Raw genomic sequence first — 24,863 nt, forward strand, 5'->3', positions numbered from 1 at the left:
CCCGCTCCTGCGGCCGCGCCCCTTCCGGGTCCCTAAGGGCCCAGGGGCCACGGCGCCGGGGACTCGGGACGGGGTGGCCGCTCCGCTCGGCGCCCCTCGCGGCCCGCCCCGCGGCGGGCGATGCCACAGGACACCCAGCCCCGGAGTTGGTGCTGGTGAAGTTCTCCGAGTGCGTCTAGAAACACGGGGCCGCGTGCCGCCCAGCCACCGTTTCCGTCGCTTGCTGCCGGGCCACCGCGGCCTCGGCGCTTTCCTTGCCCGGGAGGTCTCCACAGGGGCCTGGGGCTCGGTCGCCCGGAGAGGGAGCCCTCGCGGCCCCCTTCCCCTCGCCCACCCCGGCCGCTCCTCCGTCCCCCCTCCCCCCCACCGAGGAGGCGCGTTTTCTAGACAGGCAGCGCCTTGGCCACCTGGCAGGGCTGGGTCGCCTAGCAACGGCGGGGTCCTTCCTGGCTCGGCGGCGCTCGGGGCCTGAGGGGAGAAAGCGGCGGCGGAGGGCGCCGGGGCCCGGTGGCGGCGGCGGCGCAAGAGGCGGCAACCGGACGGCGGCGCGGGGTTGGCGCGCCCCGGAACCCCGGCCTCTGCACTTGAGAGGAGATGAGCGCGGCCGACAAGGCCCGGGTGGGGCCCGCGGCCGACGGGCCTGCGCCGCCGGAGGAGGAGGAGGGCGAGGGGGGCGGCGAGGCGGGCGGGAAGGAGCCAGCGGCAGACGCGGCCCCCGGGCCCAGTGCCGCGTTCCGGTTCCTGGTGAGTCGGCGGGAGCCGGCCGTGAAGCTGCAGTACGCGGTGAGCGGCTTAGAGCCGCTGGCCTGGTCCGAGGACCACCGCGTGTCGGTGTCCACGGCCCGGAGCATCGCTGTGCTGGAGCTCATCTGCGACGTGCACAACCCGGGCCAGGACCTGGTTATCCACCGCACCTCGGTGCCCGCTCCCCTCAACAGCTGCCTCCTCAAAGTAAGTCACCCCCCGGACCCCAGCAGGTCCAGGGGGTGCTTCTGCCTCCCTCCCGCGGCCGCGTTACCGGTCCCTGGGGAGTCTTGGCCTCCCATTCCGGGGAGTCCCCTCGTCGCATCCCGCGCTGGGGGGGCTGAGGGCCGGGGTCGCCGAATTTAAAAACAGAAAACCTCGCAGCGGTTCGCGCCCCGTTTTCCGGACCACCCACCCCCTTCCGACGCACACAGGTATCCCCCGAGCCTTCGTCGGAGCCAGGTCCTCGCTTGGCCCCGGCGCCTGCCCCACTGCGATGACTCTCGGTGGTGCCTTCTGAGACTCCGCCCCCTCTGACCCAACCCCAGACCTCACCTCTACGGTGGCTCCCATTGTTTGGAACCGACTCCCTGGGCCCTCGTCCGGCTTTGTTTACTGTGACGTGCCCTCCTCCCGTGCCGCTCCTGCTTTGGAGAAGACCATCTGGGCCTTCTCTAGCGACTTGAGTGCATGAGTGTTCCTTCTCGCCTCGAGCAGCCGGGGATTCCAGGGTTTTCCTTTCACGGCGGGAAATCTTTGGGATTGGCATGGAAGGAAAAGCTTTCGGAAATAAATGCGGTTCTCGGATTTCAGGGCCTCTGTGTACATTTAGTGTTTTCAGCTTCATAGAAGCCAAGTTTGCTTTCAGAACTTTACGGTGCCTAGTTTTACTGTTTTAGTATCACTATCTTCGAATTTATTTTTTTTTTCCCCAGATAGTAAGTCATATCCTTCATTAATGGTTTTAAAGTATAAAAACGTTTCCTGTCTCCTTTATAAATCTTTTTGCGTGTATGTGATCTATAAGGAGGGTGCATTTATTCGTTCCCCGGATACTTGAATAGCACCGTGTATGAGCTAGGTGCTGACCGGTTCTGGAAATAAAGCAGCGTACCAAGCCAAGTGCCTGCCTTCATGGAGCTTACATTCTTTGGCAAGTCATGAACAAGTACGACTGTAATATCAGGTGGTGATAAGCACTGTAAAGGTGTATATCCACGCCCAGCGAATGTATTTATTTGAAAGTGGAAGGTTTTAAAACTTTTTCTGCACTGCCATTTTAGACATGAAATCATTAGCAGTGGGTAGGGAGCAGGGAGCCCACACCCCCTTTTTATATCTTTAGCACACTTAAACGTTTTACATTTATTTATTTTTTAAGATTTTTATTTTTATTTATTTGTCAGAGAGACAGAGCACAGGGAGGCAGAGAGGCAGGCAGAGGCAGAGGGAGAAGGAGGCTCCCCGCTGAGCAAGGAGCCCGATGTGGGACTTGAACCCAGGACGCTGGGATCATGACCTGAGCCGAAGGCAGCCACTGAACAGACTGAGCCACCCAGGCGTCTCACACTTAAACGTTTTAAACAAACAGTTTGTTGTTGCATTAAATCACTGGTAGACTGATAGGACTAAACCCTGAAAATCTTCTTGGAGAAGGTATGAACAAATTGGCTCGAGTGTAACCGCATCAGGTAGACAGATATTGTTAATAATGTGAACTTGAGAAACAGATGGAGGCAGAAGAAAGTAGCTTAAAAGGAATAGCCTTACCATTTCTAAGGATGTTCGTGTGTACACAACCTAGAGAAAACTTGAAGTGTGTGTCCAACGTGGTCCAGATTTAATGATTTAGCAAGGAGAATTTTTTTTCAATTTAATTTTTTTAAAAGATTTTGTTTATTTACTTGACAGAAAGAGAACACAAGTAGGCAGAGTGACAGGGAGAGGGAGAATCAGGCTCCCTGCTGAGCAGAGAGACGGATCTGGGGCTCGCTCCTAACCCGAGCCAAAGGCAGACACTTAACTGACTGAGCTACCCAGGTGCCCCAGCAGAGAGGATTTCTCAAGTGGGGGAAGGAGCAGAGGGAGAGGGAGAGGCTCTTAAGTAGGCTCTGTACTCAGTGCAGAACCTGTCGCAGGGCTCAATCCCACGACCCTGAGATCATGATCTGAGCTGAAACAGAGTTGGGATGCCTCACCGACTGAGCCACCCAGGCGTCCCTAGCAGAGAGAATTTAAAGTATGGCAGGAATAATGAGGGGAGACCCTTAGTCAGGGAGTGTTACCTGGTGGTGAATCTGAAGGAGACCTGAGAGAACATCGGATTTGTCTTGTAAGAGGAGCAGAGGAGCATCCGGGTAGCAGGAGCGAGGCGTCCATCTGACTCGCATACGTGATTAAGTCGTAGACATACTTTATCGTTTGTGTGAGTAATGATGGGTCAACAGACAATCTCTTCTAGAGAGGGAAAGTGAGGTGAGGCCAACTTAGGAACTCCGAAGGTCAGTCTGAAGAAGTTGGCTTCAGTCTAGGAAGCCCAAAGGTGCTGTAACAGTCTCATGAGCATGGACTGGCCTGGAATGGTTCAGCAATATGAATCTGGGGGGGCCAGAAGACGATGATCAGGGTTAGTCTAAAATAGAGGGTACGAATTTGGGCTTTGGCACAGCAATATAGGCCTGTCTATACAAGGATGATGATAAAACCTGTGTTGTTTAGACTTTTTTTTTTTTTTTTTTTTTTTTTTTTTTTAGGGAAAGAAAGAAGGCGTGTGCACAAGGGGTGGGGAGGGGCTGAGGGAGTACACGGGCAGCCTGTAGATACTTGAAGTGATAAACTCTGTCATGCAGATATGAAGAAAGCAGGGGCTCCATCAGTACTGTAGCTGTGGATGTGAAGATAATACTCTGATAAAAACTGGACTCATTGGTTGTGCAACTGTCTAATAAGTAATAGGAAATCTTTCGTATGCCGCTTGTAATTAGTGGCTCGCTTGGAAGTTAATGAGTGGCACCTTCCCCTTGCGTACCGTTCTTCGGTATGCGTGTCACACAAACCATCCATCAGTTGCAGTCTCCCCAGACTAGGAGCATTTGGTGAGTGAATGCTGAGCCGTCCCTGCAGTTCTGAAAGAGGCCTCTGTCGGGTAAGTCAGGGCCGCAGTGGTAGGAATGTAAAGAAGTCTGTATCAGTACTTTGATGGCTTTACCCTTGGCAGTGCCTAGGGACTTCAGCAGCTCTGTCCTGTCCAGCTTGCCTTGGCTCTGACATGAAAGGTGGGCGGCCATTCTGCAGCCTGGATCAGTTCACTGTAGGGCCCTGCTAGAAGGCTAGATGCTCAGCCCCTCTGAAGCTTTTGCTCTGGGATCCCATTATTTAGATTATGAATTTCAGGAGAATGTGCAGTTTCATGGTAGTTCAAATATCTGCCATTTGCAAGTTACTGTCCTGGACACCGAAGTTACATGGCACCAAGGAGAACGATGTAAGTGAATGATATGAAAAGCAGTAAAATTGTGATTTAAGAGTAATTTGCAATTTTTCTGCCCATTGGACTGCTGATTTAGTGACTCATCTAATTGGATACAATTCCAAATTCTAATAAAATTTGAGTGACTAAGTTTACTCTGCATGAATTTTCAGGCTTGTTAGAAAGCATTAACTCCATCCACATTAAGTTAAATAACTGTTGGCTATCTTTGGAATCTTACACCTGCCTTCAAGAAGCTTCCTGTAGAATAGCTTCAAGTGAATTTCCGTTCATTAGGTGCTTACGAAGGAATTAGCTATTAGTAGTCATAATGGCCAATTGAAAACAGTAGTCTGTAATTCAATGACTGGCTGGGTGTGGTCCTCTGGGAACTGGACTGTTATGTAGTGTACTCCTTGGCCATCTGAGCACATGTTTTAATTGATGGCTGGTTTTGTGACATGGAGACTTAAAAGGAGGGGCACTGGACTCCTTCAAACTAATACATCAGCAATTGCTACACAAAACCATTCAGGTTTTCCCTGCTGTTGAGATCCAAGATTCTCTCTATCCTGTCAAGGATTCTTCCTACAGTGAGCAGGACCACGTGTTTCTTTTATGCCATCCTCTGCTGCTGTTCTGGGGTATAGGTCCTGTCAAGTTTACTCCTAGTCCTAGAGTAACTTTGTAGTACATTTACCTGTCCTAAGGATTATTGCTTGGTGTACGGTGTCCTAAGATTTGGTGATTTTATATCTACCCTTTATCTAGTGGACAATTTCATGTCTACTCTGCGTTTTACATACTTTATTAGGGCTCATTAACTTGTACTTAATCCCCAGAGAGTGTCCCTCTCCTCCTCACTAACAGCTACTGACCCTTATTAATAGATGCTGTACAGGTATCGGGCGGCTTAGCCTGTAGGGACTCTGATCTCAGGGTGGTGAGTTCAAGTCTCAAGTTGGGCATGAAGCCTACTTAAAAGATGCTTTATTTATATTGACTTATTTAACTTTCCTAACTCTGTGACACATATATTATTGTGTTCTTTTTATGAATGAGAAAATTAGGGCCAGAAGGTTTAAGTAATTTGTGCAGGGTTACAGAGCTCATATGTGATAGAGCCAGGATTTGAACCCAGGTAGTCTGGCATTTTTAGTCATTATGCTGTGCTTCTGTGTAATACTTCAGATTTTATCTACCCATACAAAGCTCTGGGCTTTGATTAGCATTATTTTATTAACAGGCTAGCCAGCTGCACCTCTGTTTAATTGGGATTTCCAGTCTATTTCACTGGCGTGTCCATAGGTGTATCTAAGAGGCTATCTTAAATGCCTTTCAAAATCAAAATATACTGCCTAAGACACCATTTTCAGAGTATTCTTTAGGAAAATATAGGATGATACCACCCGACAAAGTTTTATTGTTTAAAAAAAAGTTTGGGTGTGGGGCGCCTGGATGGCTCAGTGGGTTAAAGCCTCTGCTTTCGGCTCAGGTCATGATCCCAGGGTTCTGGGATCAAGCCCCGCATCGGGCTCTCTGCTTGGCAGGGAACCTGCTTCCCTTCCTCTCTCTCTGCCTGCCTCTCTGCCTACTTGTGATCTCTGTCTGCCAAATAAGTAAATAAAATCTTTAAAAATAAATAAAAATTTAAAATGTTTGGAAAACTGGTTAAGTCAGAAGCTCCCTGGCCAAGGCATTTAATGTGCTCCTGAGAGCCTTCACGGAGAAATGATGTGTAACTTACGATGTTCCCAAGACTTAGGTGGCCACAGAACTCTTTTGTTCTATGTAACACAGTTTAGGAAAAGTTAGTCATATGACTCATTTGTTGGATACCTTTATATCTACCTTTCTGTACTACTTATGTCATTTAGCAATTCCAGCAGAAAAGAGAATAAGATTAGATTTTTCCAGTTATCCTATGCTGGTTTTTAATGATCACGTCTGTCTGCACAAACTTTTTTTGTTTGTTTGTTTGTTTGAAGATTTATTTGTTTAGGGGCATCTGGGTGCCTCTGTCAGTTAGGCATCTGTCTTCGGCTCAGGTCATGATTCTGGGATCCAGCCTGGCGTCTTGGCTCCTACTCAGTGGGAGTCTGTGTCTCTCTTTCCCACTGAATCCCCCCACCCCTGCTTGAACCGGCTTCGCTTGTGCATGCGCTCTCTCTCTCAAATAAGTCAATCTTTATTTTAAAAAAAGATAATTACTTGAGAGAGAGAGAGAAAGAGAAAGCATATGCGATCATGAGGGAGCAGGGAGAGGGAGAGAGAATCCCAAGCAGACTCCCCGCTGAGCACAGAGCCTAGCACAGGGCTCCATCCTACAGCCCGGAGATCATGACCTGAGCCCAAACTAAGAGTCAAACACCTAACCAACTGAGCGACCCAGGCGCCTCACAAACCTTTCTTTTGTTAACAACTGAGGGATTTTATTCCCTAGCAGGTTTTATGGTCTGTAGTATTTGTTACCTATTTTTCATTTAGGAGATATTTTAAAAGTGTTTCTTGTACTCTGGTTTTCTGACACATTTCCAGTTATCCAAGCTTTATCAAAGACTCGTCAGTCATTTGGAGTTCAGTATCTTCCAGGTTTATCCTGTGTGTCCTAGAGTGTAATTCCTCTGGGCTTGGGGACTTAAACTCATTTAACGTGATTTTTATTATATCCATATATGTCTTAGGCTTGAATTCCTTTGTAATTGTGTAATAACTACCCTTTCCAGTTTGAAGATCAGCTTCTACATAAAAGGAGATTGTCACTAAATCTGAATGATTCTGCTTTCTTGCTCTGGGTCAATTTCCCTAAGGACAGTAGGGTCAAGTGTTTTTCTCTTCCTGCTTTGCACATCTCAGAAGACATGGTTCAGTTGACTTACGCTTTATTTTGGCTTTAGTCTTCCTGGCTCCAGATCACTGTTTTTTGGTCATTTGTCTCTTCCTTTGTCATTAATGTTCCTTTAAAATTCCTTTGAAGAGCTTGCCATCATACAACCAGGCACTAAATAAACAGCCGTGCTGGTATGTGGCACAGAATTGGAGAAGGAGAAATGGGAGAAAGCCAGAAAGATCTCCGAAGGCTTCAGAGAGAGGATTAGGTCTGGTAGGACGGATGGGATTTAGACAGGAGAGCAGCACCCCAGACTAGGGGCCACGGGAGGCCGAGGACGGAGTACTCAAGGAATGGCAAGTGGTTTAATCGGAGTGGACGTTATTCTATGGAAGCAGCAGACAGAGCAGTTGGAAGTGGCCTTTCAGCATGATCCCTAAGTGAAATTTTAAATAGAGACTTAAAACTGACATTTGTAGCACAAAGACGTTGTAAAAACCCAGATACCCAGTTGTATCAACGATGTATGCGGAGGTGTGTTTTCATGAATATGTCACGTATCTATGGCTTTAGGACTAGGTCAGCGAAGTGCTGTGTTGACTTAGGGATCAAGTACGTCCCTGTGACGGCTGCTGTTCGTGGCAGTTCTAAGAAGAGTGTGGGAGCCAGGCTTTCAATAATGGCGACATGTATTCTAATCCTTGAGAAAATTTTTACTTTCCCAGTAAGTACCTGTTTCCTTTCAGACATGTACTTGATCTTTTAAATGTATGTCTTTCAAAATTAACGGAATTGATACAAAATTCTGTGTATATTAATGTGGCCCAGTTAAAACTGATTAATCAGTTAGTACCTAAGTAATGTCCATGTATTCCTCCTAGAGTGCAGTATTTATCTGAGAGTTTTTGTATCTCTTTGTTTCAGGTTGGCTCAAAAGCAGAGGTTGCTGAGTGTAAGGAGAAATTTGCCACTTCCAAAGACCCCACAGTCAGTCAGACTTTCATGTTGGATAGGGTGTTCAACCCTGAGGGGAAGGCCTTGCCACCGATGAGAGGATTCAAGTATACCAGCTGGTCCCCCATGGGTTGCGATGCAAACGGCCGGTGCCTCTTGGCAGCACTGACCATGGACAACCGCCTGACCATCCAGGCGAACCTCAACAGACTGCAGTGGGTCCAGCTGGTTGATCTGACTGAGATTTATGGAGAACGACTCTATGAGACCAGTTACAGGCTCTCTAAAAGTGAGGCTCCAGAGGGGAATCTCGGGGACTTCGCGGAGTTTCAGAGGAGGCACAGCATGCAGACCCCAGTCCGGATGGAGTGGTCGGGCATCTGTACCACGCAGCAGGTCAAGCATAACAACGAGTGCCGGGATGTGGGCAGTGTGCTCCTGGCAGTCCTCTTCGAGAACGGTAACATTGCTGTGTGGCAGTTTCAGCTGCCCTTTGTAGGGAAGGAATCCATCTCTTCGTGCAACACGATTGAGTCAGGGATCAACTCTCCTAGTGTTTTGTTTTGGTGGGAATATGAGCACAATAATCGGAAAATGAGCGGCCTTATTGTGGGGAGTGCTTTTGGACCTGTAAAAATTCTTCCTGTCAATCTCAAAGCAGTTAAAGGCTATTTCACCTTAAGGCAGCCCGTTGTCTTGTGGAAAGAAATGGACCAGTTGCCCGTGCACAGCATTAAATGTGTTCCACTTTACCACCCGTACCAGAAGTGCAGCTGTAGCTTAGTGGTGGCTGCACGGGGATCCTACGTGTTTTGGTGTCTTCTCCTGATCTCCAAAGCAGGTCTCAACGTCCACAATTCCCACGTCACAGGCCTTCACTCACTGCCGATTGTCTCCATGACTGCAGACAAGCAGAATGGAACCGTATATACCTGTTCCAGCGACGGGAAGGTGAGGCAGCTGATTCCCATTTTCACCGATGTCGCATTAAAGTTTGAACACCAGTTAATTAAACTCTCGGATGTGTTCGGCTCGGTGAGGACACACGGGATAGCAGTGAGCCCCTGCGGCGCATACCTGGCTGTCATCACCACCGAGGGCATGGTCAACGGCCTCCACCCCGTGAACAAGAACCACCAGGTCCAGTTTGTTACTCTCAAAACCTTTGAAGAGGCAGCTGCTCAGCTCTTGGAATCTTCCGTTCAAAATCTCTTCAAGCAGGTGGATTTAATAGACCTTGTGCGCTGGAAGATTTTAAAGGATAAACATATCCCTCAGTTTTTACAAGAAGCTTTGGAAAAAAAGATTGAAAGCAGCGGAGCCACCTATTTTTGGCGTTTCAAACTCTTCCTCCTGAGGATTTTATATCAGTCCATGCAGAAAACCCCTTCAGAAGCATTATGGAAACCCACCCACGAGGACTCCAAAATCTCATTGGTTGACTCCCCTGGGATGGGCAATGCCGAGGAAGAGCAGCAGGAGGAAGGCACGTCTTCCAAGCAGGCGAACCGGCAGGGCAGAGAGGGCGACGCGGAGGACCCCGCCGACGACTCCCTGACCCAGGCTGGAGATGCCGGGGGCCGCGAGCCGATGGAAGAGAAGCTCCTGGAGATCCAAGGGAAGATCGAAGCTGTGGAAATGCACTTGACCAGGGAGCACATGAAGCGAGTCTTAGGGGAGGTGTACCTGCATACCTGGATCACAGAAAACACTAGCATCCCCACTCGGGGCCTCTGTAACTTCCTGATGTCTGACGAGGAATGTGATGACCGAACGGCACGGGTAGGTGTTTTCTCAGCAGAAATGCTAAAACCGCAAAAGATCTGCTTTCTTCATGAGGGAGAAATGGTCTACGTGGCATTCGCTTTGATGTTTTGTAGGTAGTTGGTTGGCATGAGGTGCAGGAGAATAAATAGAGAACACGGATTAATGCAGGGGACACATTCAGATCACACAGGAAATACTTCCAGTCACCACAGCCTTCACTGACAGGCAAGACTTGTGGGCGGGCCGAGATCCCCAGGCCCGGGATGAGCTGGCCGAGGCTTCAGTTAGCGAGTAGTATGTGACTGGGCGGTCACAGCAGGGGAAGAGTGACACCCTGCTTTCTTTCCTTCCTGTTTGCACAGGTTCTGGGGGTCTGGGGGTCAGCACTGGCGACAGCACAGGGATTGGTGACACTTGGGAGGACTTGAGATCTTTGATACAGTCAGGGAGGGCGTGTTCAAGGAAGCAAATGATTACTCACAATGTTTATTTTTACAAAAACTGGGCATAATCTTGATCTTGATTTATAAGCATCTTAGAGTCTTATCCAAAATGTATTCCACAGAATTCAAGTTCCCTGATAGAACACCAGGGTTCCAAGCTTGAGGAAATGCCATAACACTCCGTCCACCTCTTAGAGGGTCCCAGTGCACCTTATCCTTCTAAGGATTCTGAGAATTCCTGTGGAAAAGAAACCACTTAACTTTATGTAGCTCATTGTTATCCTGGTATCAGGGAACCTTTCTTTGTGAACGAACAGCCGCTAAAATTCTCCAGAACACCAACAACAACAACAACAAAATCCTGAAGAACTTGTTTCAAGGAACATACTTTATTTTATACTAAAATATTCAAAACCACAAAAGCCTGTGTTCCTTACTACTGTTAAGATTGACACTTATTCTCACTGCCTAAAGTCTTGCTTAAAATTGAAGGCACTAAAATGAAAATATCTTCTTGCCTAAATTAAACCACTCACAAATTCCTTGTTGCATTTTCTTATTGGAAAGTGTGTGTGTGTGTGTGTCCCCACCCCTGAAATCATTACACACAGGAGATTTTCATGTAACTAATTTTCCATCTTTGAAAGCTTTTAAAAATTGTTTCATTGTGGTCTCGAATTGTGCAGACCACACACAGCAGACCATTGTGAAAAGTTTCCTGGCGATCACTGGTTCACAGGACCTAGAGGGAGTATCACAAGAGGCTGTGAAAGACTGACAAAACATTTTAGGAAATAGGAGGTGCGAGTTGGCGGTGACAGCTTAGGCAGTTGTCCACGTGTGGCGTGAATGCGGGGACGGCCAGCAGTCCCGAGGCTCCAGCAGAGCCAGTTTGAAGAAGGGAAGATGATGCCTCTGCTTATCGATAGAACCGAGTTTGGAGTAGAAACACTGCATTTCATGTCAAAAAAATCCCACCATGTGCACGAAATGAACCTTTCCACACCTAGTGCACTGACATACTAGTGATTACGCACTGTTTGTGAGATTCTCACACTGCCTGGTGTGTCAGTGCCGTTAGACCAGCGGTGTTTATTACCGCCGCCACCACCCCCCCGCCCGGCCTTTTTAGACCTTTTTTTCGTAATTGTTCCTGCCTGTGACATTTTAATAGTTCCACAGCTATATTTTGTATATATTTGTGGTAGATACTGCCTAAATGTACTTTCTGCATAAAAAGGGTAAGAATTTTTGTCCCCCCAAGAACCAGTATTTGCTGTGTTGGAAGGAATGTCTCCTTTGGGGAGACATCCCCTTTGGGGATGTGTGAGTTGCTCTGACACAGGAGGGCCTGCTGGGCGAGGCTGGTGAGAGCACCTAGAAGCGGTTCTTCCTCATGTAAAGTTGGAGCGCGTCTCTCTTAGAGCAGTTCTAAGCAGATTTTGCCATGGCACCGGTACCAGGATATTTGGGCTCTCTGGAAGAGAAGGGAGTGTGGTGGTCCCTGCTGGAAGGATCATTGATTAGAACTCTTAAGGCTGAAAAAACAGAAGGCCAAAGCCAGTGGGCTTTAAGTTTGTAAATTATATACAGCGTAGTTAAGACACTCGTGTTGAGCTATTAAGAAACCCTCAAAACTTCAGTGAACTAATTTCAGTGAATGGTTGAAGCAGAGAGTTCCTCTGCGAGAACTTACGTATAAATGGTTTAAAAACGTCGAAGGACGTTGTCTCCTCGTAAGATGAGAGTCCTTAAGGCTTGGTGTACCCCGTACCTTCGAATGACATAGCCAGTGAAGGTTTTTTCAACCAAATAATGAAATAGAGCAGCGTGTTTTAGACTTCCATTTTTAAAGTGGTATAATCCTAATAATCAAGGCAGAGAATAGCGATTCTGAAGTAGGGCCAGGGTCTAGAGCCTGCCCTGTCGGCCTCTCTCTCTGCCAGTCCCAGGGCCATAGCGGGGCCCACCCTGCCTCTGCGATGGGGCTCAGTGGACCACGAGCTGCGGGCTGCTGGACTAGGTTGCTCACGGGTCCTGGGGCTGGCAGAAAGGGGAATTATCTTTCAAAATCCTGGTTATATTTGCAAGCCTGTCTTAGAATAAGCATTTTGTATTTTGTACAATTTTGTATAAGAATGGACGTTTGTACAATTCTACAAAGTTAGAATTTCACATAATACTTGGCCCATAGAGATGATGCTTTTCCTTCTTAAAGTCACGTTACAGAAGACCTAACTACTTGGTCTTCCAGTAGAACTCTGAACTCCGTGTTTCAGGAGCTGCTAAAACAAGGCAAGTGATAAGGTTTTTGTTTTCAGTAGTTTTTTCTTTAGTTGTTGGGGTTCACCCTGTTGTCACAGGGTCACCAAATGAATCTATCCTCCTCAGCCGGTCCACCCACGGTGAGGGTCTAGCTTAGCTGCTTCCAGACAGTATGACCAGCCCGCGTGGAAATGCAGGCCTCCGAGCCCGGGGTCGCACCGCGTTCTCTGTCGTCCCCCGGTCTGCTTCTGCGAAGCCTCGCACTCAGCGCCGCTCAGTGTTGCTACTGCTTTGTCCCACTAGGTGCTGATCGGACACATCTCAAAGAAGATGAACAAACAGACTTTCCCTGAGCACTGCAGTCTGTGCAGAGAGATTTTGCCGTTCACAGACCGCAAGCAGGCAGTCTGCTCCAACGGCCACATTTGGCTCCGGTAAGCCGTTCGCTGTAAGCCAGCCGTGTTTTCGCTCATTGTCCACTTTTGTATAGTGCAAGCCCCTGGGTAGTGTGTGTCCAGAATAATGTGCCTGTGCCACTGGGTTGGAGAAACGCCGCTGTTAGAAAACAAGATGTAGACTTTATCAGTCTGAGTTAGGCAGGACACTCTTGTAGAGGATTTTTTTTTACTGCTTGAGATAGGGTGTTTTTTTGGTTTTGTTTTTATTTTTAAGATTTTATTTGAGAGAGAGAGAGAGAGATCATGAACGGGAAGAGAGAAAAGCAGACTCCCCACTGAGCAGAGAGCTCAATGTGGGGCCTGATCCTAGGGCCCTGAGATCAGGACCCGAGCTGAAGACCAAGGCTTAACCACCTGAGCCACCCAGGTGCTCCAAGAGGGATTTCTTTATTTTGATAATACTGTTTTCCTTTGAAGTAGCATTAAATTTTTAAAAATTGCTACAAAAGTAGTACCTATTTAAGCTAATGGAATACAAAAGAAGAGCGAATGCACTTCTTTTGGTTTAACTTTATACTGAAGGTGGAGGTCTTCCTTCTCTTACCGTCCCGTGTCACGGTAAGAGGGCAGCTCAGTGTGCTCGGGTTTTAGAGACCCGGGAGCTGCGTTGACACCGCGGTTGCTCCCCCTTCCTCCCCGCAGCCTCTTCATCTCCTGGCTTTCCCACACGCAGTCCCCCCGGCTTTCCCCTCGCTTCTGCCTCTTTCTCCATTGTCTTTCCTGATTCTCTCCCGTCTCCTTGATGTCCATTGTGGACCTGCTTCTCTTTTGTCAACACTCCTTGGCAGTCGTGGACCGTCTGCTTTTCTGCCGGTCCCCTGTTCACGGTCTCTGCTTGGAAGATTCAGAGGGGTTTCAGATGCGAATCCAGCCTTTCCTCACTGCCTCCACCTCTGTAGTCCTCGCGTGAGACACTCTCGCCCAGATTTCTGTGGTTCCCTCCCCACAGGGGTTCCCGCTGCCTCCCTTGCCCTCCAGCCCGGGTGCCGCGTGGCCACGGCTGCGAAGCCTGCTAAGATTCACCCACTCCACCCCTCTCTGCTCAGAACGCTCCGGAGGCCGCCCATTCCTGAGGAGTAAAAGCCCGAATCCCTTTAGTGATCAGAGCTGCACAACCCGGCCCCGCGCTCACCTCATCTCCCGTTTCCCCGCCTTGCTTACGTCACTCTCCACGTACCGGCCTCATGGTTCCACACGTGTACAAGGCGCCTCTCCTACTTCAGGGTGTCCGCCTGGATTGCTGTCCCAGCGGGTGGCCGCATGGCTTCCTCAAGTGCCCCTTTATCAGTTAGCCTGCCTTCGTGGCCACACTGCCAGCACTGTAGCACCCCCCGGCGTGCCCTGCCAGCACCCCCTGGCGTGCCCTAGTGTTTCGAGTTGCTCTTCCTTGCCATATTGGCCTCCCAAGTGGCCATCACCACTTCACATGATGCTTTACTTCCTGGTTCTCCCCCTCCTCTGGAGTAGAAAGCTCCATGAGGACAGAGAAGCTTGTTTTGTCCACAGCTGTTCCTAGAACAATGCCTGGTCCATGGTAGGCACCCATTTAATCTTTTAAAATTATTTATTTATTTAAGAATGTGTGCTCTCAGTGGGGAGGGGTGAGGGAGAGAGAAGCCCCAGCAGACGCAGCTCGGTGTCACGCCCTTGAGATCACAACCTGAGCCAAAACCAAGAGCTGGACGCCCAGCCGACTGCACCACCCCGGCGCCCCCACCCATTTAATTTTTTTAATTTATTTTTAACAGAAACAGGATTGTGCTACACTTCATCTTTTCCTTTTTTTGAAGATGTATTTATTCGAAAGAGGGAGTGAGCATGTGAGCAGGAGGAGAGGTGGGGGGGGGTGGGGGGAGAGAGAGAGGGAGTCCTCAGGCAGACTTTGTGCTGTGTGCAGAGCCTCAGGACCCTGAGATCATGACCTGAGCCGGAATCAAGAGCCACCCAGGCATCCTGCTGCACATCCTATCTTATCAACCTGACAATTCTCTTCTCAAAATATTGTGGACATTTTTTTCACATTACTACGTAGATCCTTTTTTTTTTTTTTTTTTTTTTTTTTTTTTTAAGATAGGTCTACTTTAGAGGGGGCTGGTGTGAGCAGGGTCAGGGGGCAGAGGGAGAGAGAGAGCATCTCAAGCAGGCTGCCTGCTGAGCGTGGAGCCGATGCAGGGCTGGGCTCCATGAGCCCAAGATCATGACCTGAGCCAAAATCAAGTCGGACTCAACCGAGTCACCCAAGCGCCCCTAGACCCCATTTCCAGTGGCTGTAGAGGGTTTCCCAGTACAGACGTTCTGTTATTTACTTCCTTGTTGATAGATACTTGGATTTCTTCGGAATTTTACTGTGTTCTTATGCTTTTTTCTAATTTGATTTTTAGGGGACGAATGGGAAGCAAGTTTGTAATAGTAGTAGGCTTGTAGTAGTAACACCTAACATCTGTTGAGCACAGCAAGCATGCATGGGGGCACTGCAGTCGTTTGTTTTTACAGGTGAGGAAAGGGGGGCCTGGGGGACATGAATAATTTGCCCAGGGTCATCCAGCTGGTGACCGCAGCGCTGAGAGCCTGGCAGTCGGGCTCCAGAGTTCACATGTGTCACCACGGTGCACCATTGTCTCTCGATGGGTTCTTCCACAGAAATTATCTTCACATTTGCTGGATGGAGTTAATGCTGGAAGGTCTCAGTGTAATTTCTCCATGGGAGAATGGGTGCTTGCTCTCACTCTGGTGTAGCCTTTCTTCCTGTAATACCCAAGTCTTTTCTCGAGGTCCCCCTACTTGCACTCTTTCCCCTCACCCCCTTCCTCTCTGTGTTTCTCTGCTCCTTAGTTACTCAGCTGAAGAACTGATCTGTTGGGAAGCCTTACCTCCACAACCCACCGTGCACTCTGCCATCGCCTGGCGTCTCCCCTTCCCTCACTAGCCTGGTCCCGGTGGATGCTCAGGGAGTGGTCACAGCATAGAACTGAGCCTGTGAACATTTGTTCATGTCCCATCTCGTTTTTTGCACCATTAATTTTGTATCTTTCAGGTTTTCCCCACTGTACTGTCAGATTCTTAAAGATAGTGCTTTCACCTAATCTTAAAAATCACATACAAGAATAATTTTCCATATAATACATGTTCATCTTTTTTAACATGTTAAAAATTCAAAGTATGGACAGAATAAACTCTTTCTCAGACTTGCAATTGGCCAAAAAGAAGCTGCCCCGACTGGATTGGAAGCTTTCTATCTCCTGGTTCAGCATGCAGACCCTTGCTAAATGTGGGCGAGTCTGGCCAGCTTTGTGCAGAGGGATATGCGGTTGCCACAGGCTTGAGAACTCTTTCTGTGCTTTCCTGGTTAGTGTGCGGGTTGACGGTACCATCGTCCGTGGCTTCCTCCTGATGATAGCGTCTGTCTTCTCTCAGGTGCTTTTTAACCTACCAGTCGTGCCAGAGCTTGATATACAGAAGGTGTTTGCTCCACGACAGCATTGCTCGTCATCCGGCTCCGGACGGTGAGTGCTTCCCCAGCCTCGGGCTTCGCCTGGCCTTGCCTACGGCCGTGCGGGGCGGCAGGCTCGCTCCGCTCTCGACGGGATGGTCAGGAAGCAACGACTCATTGAAAGATGAGAACTGGAGCAGGTCGCGTGCATTTCAGCGCATGAGGAGGGCGGCAGTGGGCTCGTCTGTCCCTGCAGACAGAGCGTCCGTTCAAGAAAATGCCAGAGCTTGTTTTAGATGGCAGATAGAGGTTATATTTGGATGGGAGGTCTGCAGATGGTAGGGTACACAAAGACACAAGTCGCTAAGGCAGAGTGTCCACATACACACCTGGAGTCATTCTTCAGTAGCCACGCTGGGGTTTTTCAGGTTTTTCAGGACCGGGAGAAGGTGTTGCCCCAGTACGGTCGCGCCTGTCCGAGTCACGCATCTAGAAAAGGACCGTTACTGTCATTTTATCAAAGGGGATTTGCACATTAACAGCATAGGAAGGATGTCTCCTCGGAACGAAGCTCAGTCCTTTCAGCCAAAGAAACGGAGCTTTGTGAATCCCTCGCTCGTGGTCCTTGCGTTCCCATCCCCTCGCAGAGGCATGAAAATGTCCCCACACACGTAGCTGTGCGCAGTGCGCTTTCTTCCAGCCTCTCGGGAGCGCGGGAGTGAGGCGTGTCTGAGAACACGGGCTCGGCAGCCCGGCCGCCTGCCCTCTCTGAAGCTCACGCTGGGTACTGCTTGTCTCTCTCTCGCAGATCCTGACTGGATTAAGAGGCTACTGCAGAGCCCCTGCCCTTTCTGCGATTCTCCGGTCTTCTGAGCGGCGGCGGTGGGAGCCGGGACGGGCGCGCTGCGTGGCGGAAAACCCCCTCAGGCTGAGGACGTGGGATGTGCTGGCTGAGCCCGGCCTGCGCGTGGGCCGGCCTCCTCGGGAGCGGAGACAGGGCCTGGGAACTCCTTTCTGAAGTCCCGTCTCGTCTCCAGGGACTAGGGGGTATCTCTGAAACGACCGAACGCAGAGATTGTAAGTCATTGTGAGCGGAGCGCTAGCCCCCCACTCCTCCCCCGGGGAGGAACACTTTCTTTTCAAGTGTTTTGACTGAAGCAACCTGAACAGAAAGAATGCCCTGTCATCTCTGGGAACAGAATGATCTCTTCTGGAGAGTAGGGGTAAGGGCCCTGCTGGACCGAGTTGGGCTTTGATGCCTGCCTTGGACTGGAACTGCCCGCGGCTCCGCAGAGCGTGGGTCACGGGCCCGGGCGGTCGTGCGCCAGCAGACACAGCGCGTGTCCGAAACGGCGCTTGACCCCGATCCTTTGTTCCCACGAACAGCCACAGATCTGTATCCCACGGAGGCTCGTCTCTGCTGCGTACTGAAAACGTGTTCATAAAACGGTATTTTTAAGAGGTCGAGGCCAAGACTAAAGTTGGTTTTAATGTGTCAAAAGATCAGGTGATTCCTGTAAGTAGATAATGGTGACTTATTTTTGATGAGCTCCCACGTGATTGGATCTCCAGTGCTGACTCCTTGCCCTGTCAGGGAGGTCGGGGATTCCTCTCCGCGCTCTCACCTTCCTGCTCCTGACTGTCGTAGCCCAGATGAGATATTTGTATACAGAAGAAAAAGAATATTTTCTCCTTTAAACTTCTAGTGTTTTTAATGTTGATGTGTCCAGACATTTCAGTTGTATCCGCTATAAGAACCTGCAGGCCATCTAGAGACTTTCAGAAAACTTGCAGAAAGCGACGGGCAGCCCCGGCGTGCGGGTGCTCGTGCTCCAGTGCCACCGGCAGCTCCGTGGAGAAGCGCCCAGGAATTTCTTCCCCGCAAGGGTCCCTGATACTTAGAATGTAGCTCTTTTCCTGTGGGCTGTTCAGAGACGTTAGACATTAATTGGTCTTAAAATCTAAAATTAAAAATGGACATTCGGGAATTACAGTGTTCTTGGATTGCGAAAATAGCGTCCTAGAGCTCGGTGCTAAGCAACAGGACTGTGCTGCCCACGTGTGGAAATGGTGCGTCCTTCTGGGACGTAGGAAGGAAGTACAAAATGGGAGATTCTCACTCCGCTTACGTGCTGGCTATTTCGCCTTTATTCTAACACTTACTCCTGCCTCTGTCGTGATTCCTCAGTGAAGGACTTCTCATCCTTGCTTTAGAAAACTTGCTCTGTGGACAAGACACACAACCGCAGACCGCTGTGGGTCCCCCTCCCCTGCATCTCTCCCCCTCCTCCCCGCCACAGGCACCGGCCCCCAGAGCCCTTCAGAGGCGCCTCCGAGCGGCCTGCCCTGAAATGGCTTCTGTTTCCTGTTCAGATTGTGTCTTGTCTCCTGTGCTTAATTCTGTCTTTGCTGGAGTCTCCTGCTTCGCTTTCTCTCCTCAGTCATTTCAAGATAGTGTTGATCCCGATACGGGGGCCGCACATTGAATTGGTTTTCCAGAAAGAGAAGCAGGCGGCACGGGGATCGCGAGCTGCACAGCTCAGACGTCACATGGCCCGTCGCTGTCTCACGTCCCGGGGACCAGGCGGTAAACGTGGCGATCATGTCAAGGAAGTTTTTCATAATCATGGCTGCTTAGTTTCACTTACTCTTTGTTCCTGATCAGGGTCAGTGTTTGAGCTGTTCTTACGGGGAATTTTGTGCCGCTGCCATTTAAAACTTACATTAAGTTTTTATTTAAAGCAGTTGTACGTTTTGGGGGAGATGGACCTCTTGGGAGTTAACTAAAAGGGTCTCCTGAATTATGTATTTTCTGTAGGAATAAACATGGCCACTGTTTTACTAGAACGTGACTTCTCTCTGCACGGGGGTAGGCATTCTGCAGACTCAAAAATCCACCCACCACCTCAGCCTGAATTCCGTGCCTGGAGCAGGGAGGGCCCCCCCACCCCCGCCCCCGCCCCAGCACGCCCCCCTCGTGCATGGCCGCATCGCGCACACAGCCAGCTTCTGCTTGCCCGTCAGTGGGACTTGGGGAAAGCAGGGGTGCCACCCAGAATCTTCCGGCCCACTGGCTCTCCTGGCTTACACTTGTCCTGCCCTCCATGCTTCCTAGAACGTGCCTGATCCGTTTGGTGGATTTCAGGTTTATCTCGGCTGTCACCTAAGCACTGGGTGAGAAGCGGCAGAGATGGTGGAGGGCGCGTTGCTGCGCTGCCCGGAGCCAGGCGCGAAGACCGGATGCAATTAGACCTTTCCAGCTACTGCACGCTTGCGTTCCGGGCGTCTGATACCCACACCTGTATCCCGCGCGCTGCCTGGGGTTAATTTGTCCCCATTACTCCAGATAAGAAATTGATGGCTTGTTACGCTTGATACTCCTTCCAAAACCCTCCTGTGCCCGGCACCCGCTCTTCAAGCCGTCTCGACCTACTATCACATCTGCCGAAGCTACCAATTATTTTTCAGTGTCAGGAGTTATTAGAACCGCTGGCGAAGCTTGTGGCTGAGTGTGACATCTTTCTGCTTCTCTCTAAGACGACGTGGAAGCATGTGGGTTGGACCTGTTCGCGAGTGCCAGGGGTTCATTAGGTGAAAGGAACGTTAAAGGGGGATAACTAAATAGAAAGAGACTTTCTGTTGTAGTTACGCCGCTGTCGGCTAAGAAGCAGAAGTCGATGCTTATTGGTACTTGTTAGGGGGTGCGCACGCGTGTTTCACAAAACCCCTGCTCCCTGGCAGCTCCCCTCGCAGCTGAAGAGGAGCTGCCCGGTTTGGTGAGTTACCGCGGCTCCGGCCCTGAGCCCGGACCTCGGCCCCCGCCTGCGGGCTCTGTTCAGCCTGCTCGCCCCTGGCCCCTCTGCTCTCTCGTGCTTTTCCGTCCTGGTGAGGCCCGCTCAATTTCCCTTCCTCTTGTTTTCTCGGCTTCAGGACACGTCCAGAGCTAGCAGATTTCACGTTTGAAAGGGCAGTAGATCAGTGATACATTTTCTAAAAATTACCTCACACAGTAGGTCTCCTTCCTAGAAGAGACGATCGTGCACAGTGATTTTTCTCTCTAATGGTAATAGTGTTGGCTTTTAACCTGGTAAATTATATCCGGTTTTCTTCAAGACTCTTCATTATTTCCCTGGCAGAGTGCTGAGTAACTCTTGGCTGGCCTTTGGGGCTAGAGTCTGCTAAAGTTTAGCCCCTGCCACTACCGGCTGCCCCACGCCAACGTTGTTCCTGACGAACAGAAATGCTGGCTAAGTCAACTGGCCTGGTTTTTTATTTTATTTTTTTTTAGATTTTTAAAAAATTTATTTGACAGAGAGCTCACAAGTAGGCAGAGAGCAAGGGGAAGCAGGCTCCCTGCCGAGCAGAGAGGCTGATGCAGGGCTCGATCCCAGGACCCTGAAATCATGACCAGAGCCGAAGGCAGAGGCTTAACCCACTGAGCCACGCGGGGGCCCCAGCCGGCCTGTTTTTTAAGGGAAAGGTAGATTCTGCGTATTTTTTTTTTAGACGTTGGCAGCACTAACAGCCAACGGCCAGACCAATCACGAGTGTCTTCGGTTAGCCCACCGTGGACGTGGCGGGCCTCTGCACGGCTCCCGTGAAGGATCACGAATATACCTTTACGTTCAGATGCTTCTTCCCCTGGGGTGGAGGTGAGCGTTCAGTGAGACCATGGATTGTCCAACCCTTCTCCTCACGACTGTCCGTTTTAAAAACGCCTAGAAGGCCCGACTCAGTGGTTTCCATTTCTCTTATTGGTGTGCGCGCCAGCCGGCAGCTGCAGGGACAGTCAGCTGTGTCTCGGGTCTCCTAGTCAACTTGGAACCGCTCTTTCTTGAAGCTAAAAAGGCTTCTTGGAGTTAAGAGCTTCCCGTCTGCTCACCTGATATCTGCTATTTAAAATGATCACGGAGCACGTGAAACCCGACTCTCCTTGCGTTGCGTGAAGACCAGTTTGCTGACTCTGGAGTTGCTCCTGAGGGTCCTATAGCGTCTCTATCCTGATGACAGAGCCGGGTTTTTCCGAAGATGGGGAGCTCGGTTCCGAGGCGCTGATGAGACCGGTCGGCGGAGTCTGTAGACAGGATGAAGCCTCCCAGCTGCCCATGTCCTCTGTTTTAGAGCACGGCTCTTCCTGAAAACGGGCAGGAAACCGATCAGTTTCACGGGGCAGTGGCTATAGAAACGTCCCGTAAAGTAGTTAGTCCTTTTGTTGTAGGATTCCCAACCTCTTTATCTGGTTAGGTGGTTCAGCTTTTCTTACCTTGTGTTTTTTGTTATAATACACCTGGTGGGGTGGGGGGTCCTAACATACACACGGAGCATTATATGAATTTCCAACTTAGGGGCGCCCTTCCTTCCAGGCTCGCCCGCAGTTGAAAGAGAAGATGACAGTCTCCTGCCGGCGTAAAGGTACAGGCCGTCCGGGCGAGACGCTGCCGGCGGGTTGGGGAGACAGACGTGGCAGAACTCTAAATCCTGTTATTTCCGCAGCGAAAACGTGCCCGCCTCACCCTGAACTCCTGTCGCTGTCACGGAAAGGTCGGGCGGCTGGACTGGATGGTGTAGGAGGCGGCCATGGCTTGGAGGCGCTTCTGCTTTCTCCGTTTCACATTTGCCAAACAGGCTGCTGGGGGCTCGGGTGGGTTGTTTTTGGTACGAATGCAAAATTAAAAGCAAAAATGCATTATTGGGTCTTTTTAAAGACTTTGACTCATATTTGTACTTCATGAAAGGAGCCTGAATATCAAACCTGTTTCTACAGAAACGAGACTGTAGAGAAAACGAAGTGTGTGTTGTGTATAGTGATATTTTATGTTTACCCGATACCTGTGCTAATCTTTGTGCTCAGCTTTGAATTACATGTATGTTTACATAGGACATTTTTTTAAATAAAAAGAACGGGCGTCTGAAAACTTAAGGTTTTAGAAAGGAGAGAGTTTCTTATTCTTACCATCGGATTAGGTGGTGTGTTCCAGACTTTTGGTGTTTAAATAAAACTTGTAAGAATAAAAGCGCCTTCTGCTGGAATAGCCCGCATCCAGAGAAGTCGGCCGCTTCCCTGCGCTGTCGCGTGTCTGTACACAGCGGCCATTACTCGGCCGGAAGCTCCTCGGCTCCTCGGGAGCTGTCAGCTTCGTCTGGGTCGCTCTGCCGCACCCGCTGCGAAGTGCCTGGCCAAGAGGGTGCTCCCGACTCACACAGTGACGCACTTCCTGCCACCTCTAACATGATGCGTGGTTCCCTTTTCTAGCACATTCAGAACCGCAAAGACTAAGGACCCGAGGAGGGCCAGGTTCCTTCCTGGGTTTGAGCGGAGGGTCCCTGGTCGAACCGGACCGTGCCGTATCCTTAGCACGACCTAGCTGCCTTTTCCTGAAGGTCCCGCACCGGTGTCGTGAGTTTTTAATACTAGGACAGAGGTTGCTGGAAAACATTCGAAGTGGAGATGATCAAAGTCTCAAATGGAGACTTTGGAGGGGGTGTCTGTGTCCGGACGGCGCCGCGGGGCAGTCTTACCTGAGTTTCCGCGCAAGAGAAAGTGACAGGCGCTCAGTGGCCGCAGCAGGCAGCTTGTCGGCCGGTCGCCCGGTTAAGGAAAGGCCGCGGGCGTTGCTTTTCCCCACTTTGGACCCCTCCGTGGCTTATACGGTTCTAGCGCTCAGAGCCCAATCCCGTCGCTCTGGGCCTCCAGCGCCGCACACCTGGCAGCGTGTTCTGTGATCACGGGGTGACCTCGAGTGTGTCGTGTTTGTATGTGGAGCCACTAGTATCCTCTTGGCCACTTTTTTACTCAAAATCAATAAATAACAATTGTTTGCATCTCTTATCAGCTTCACATGGTTCGTAGCAAAGTTTAGAAACCACCTCAAGGCCGACCCCGTCCACAGCGAGGGCAAGTAAGACCCAGACCTGAGCAGCAGGGGCAGGAGCAGCTGCGGGCGTAAGGACAGCGGCCAGGGGCGACTCCATGGGTCGGGGCGGGGGGCCTTGGGTTTCTTCCAGAACGAGGGACAAGGAACGTGAGGGAAGGAATCGGTAGAGGGTCAGTAGCACATGAAGCCTCGGGTTCTCGACAGTGTCCCTTAAATCGTGTCTGCCGAAGACGTCCTACATGAAGTGGCGCCCCGGGGCTTCCACGGGGACGTCCCCGTAACTGTCCTGCGGGAGCCCCCAGGAGAGCGGGACCCAGAACAGGATGAGCAACCGAGCAACGGGGTTCGGAGTGGTAGTAAAACTGCCCGAAGCCGAAGGCAGAGAGAAAACTCATAAGCGAGACAAAGACAGGTTCCCTTGCAAGGAGGCGTAGTAAGACCCCAAGGAGGACTTGCCGAAGGCGATGGCTCGGAGCAAAAGCGGCAGACGCCGGCGCGGGGAAGGAAAGGAGCCGCCAACCTAAAAGGCAGAATGCCGCAGGCTCGCCTTTTAAGAATGAAAGTGACGTTTTCAGGCAAACATGGGAAATGATGCATCACCGCAGACCAGCGCTAACGGAGGTTCCGGTGGGCGGAAGGCAGGTCCGAGGAGCGGCCGGGCCGGGGCGCGGTGGGGACGGGGTGCGCTGGAGGCCAAGCAGGCGGCAGCCACGCACGCGCGCCGGACACGCGGGCCCACCAGGCGCTCCGTTCCCTCGACCCTCGTGTGGCCTAGGACCAGGACGAGCGAAGCCGTGTGAGACTCCAGAGTTTTCTCTGGAGTCACCACGTGGAGAGTAGAAGGGTCTATGATTAAGCTAATCCAGGGTGAAAATTAAAGCATGATTTTAAACAACCCGAAATGCAAGAAAAGAGAAAAAATCTAGAACAAGGCTGGGAAAATGAAAAACAACGTGGTGGATTTCTGCCCCGACCCAGCACTAGTCACCATAATTGTGGACAAGCAAGTGGCCCACACAGAGCAGGGACTGTCAGGCTGAGAACGCGTGTCGCTCCTGAGTGATAACCACAAAATACTTAGTTTATGAACATGCAACATCCAGGAAGCTTGAAACAAAGGCAGAGGTAGCCGATGTCCCATTCACACCCCAAGCTTCGTGCCAGATTTCTACACGCGCGAGCCACCCGACACACAAAGCCACCGTTTGACACACTCACTTGTCTTCGGTCTGGCGTCCGTGACCAAGTACCGTGGGTGCTCACGGGGCTTCCAGATGCCGGTTCCGGAGCCTGGCAAAGGCAAGATGAAGGGCCCAACAACACCAGCTTCCTTCCGGGGCTCCTCTCTGGGCTCGTGGGTGGCTACAGGCTGTGTGCTCCCTGACACCCCCCCGTGGGTGCGCAGCCCCAATCTGATTGTGGGGACCCCACCTCCATGATCTCTGATCTTCTCCCCTCCAAGCACCAGCATCACGTTGCTGGTGATGAATTTGCTCAGCTTTTGTTTGCCTGATTAATGTATTTAATTCTCTTTTTAAAAAGTGGTTTGCAGGGGCCCCTGGGTGGCTCAGTGGGTTAAAGCCTCTGCCTTCGGCTCCGGTCATGATCTCAGGGTCCTGGGATCGAGT

General features: G+C 50.5%; 1 protein-coding gene across 2 annotated transcripts; it reads left to right on the forward strand.

Annotated features, from left to right (window-relative positions):
• Window positions 1–16: 16 nt before the first annotated feature.
• On the forward strand, window positions 17–19,204 carry GTF3C4 (general transcription factor IIIC subunit 4). 2 transcript variants are annotated; one of them, XR_001180211.2, is made up of 5 exons: window positions 17–951; window positions 7,968–9,779; window positions 12,776–12,906; window positions 15,312–15,423; window positions 16,345–16,433. XR_001180211.2 is itself a non-coding variant. In XM_004757062.3 (5 exons), exons 1-5 carry the CDS (start codon window positions 595–597, stop codon window positions 17,231–17,233), a joined length of 2,454 nt encoding a protein of 817 aa, XP_004757119.1. In that variant the 5' UTR covers window positions 18–594; the 3' UTR covers window positions 17,234–19,204. The 2 variants fall into 2 exon arrangements, 1 of the variants encoding a protein (XP_004757119.1); XM_004757062.3 differs by lacking the exon at window positions 15,312–15,423 and adding an exon at window positions 17,169–19,204 and having other exon boundaries at window positions 18–951.
• Window positions 19,205–24,863: the final 5,659 nt, after the last annotated feature.

Source organism: Mustela putorius, unplaced genomic scaffold (genome assembly GCF_011764305.1).
Source record: "Mustela putorius furo isolate JIRA1106 unplaced genomic scaffold, ASM1176430v1.1 tig00000596_pilon_pilon_pilon, whole genome shotgun sequence".
NCBI lineage: Eukaryota > Metazoa > Chordata > Mammalia > Carnivora > Mustelidae > Mustela > Mustela putorius.

Bases quoted from the DNA above. Each gene is read 5' to 3' on its own strand.
- GTF3C4 (XM_004757062.3), top strand. From the start codon at position 595: ATGAGCGCGGCCGACAAGGCCCGGGTGGGGCCCGCGGCCGACGGGCCT. The intron at 952-7,967 runs GTAAGTCACCCC...TCTTTGTTTCAG, and splicing joins TCAACAGCTGCCTCCTCAAA to GTTGGCTCAAAAGCAGAGGT. The intron at 16,434-17,168 runs GTGAGTGCTTCC...TCTCTCTCGCAG, and splicing joins TCGTCATCCGGCTCCGGACG to ATCCTGACTGGATTAAGAGG.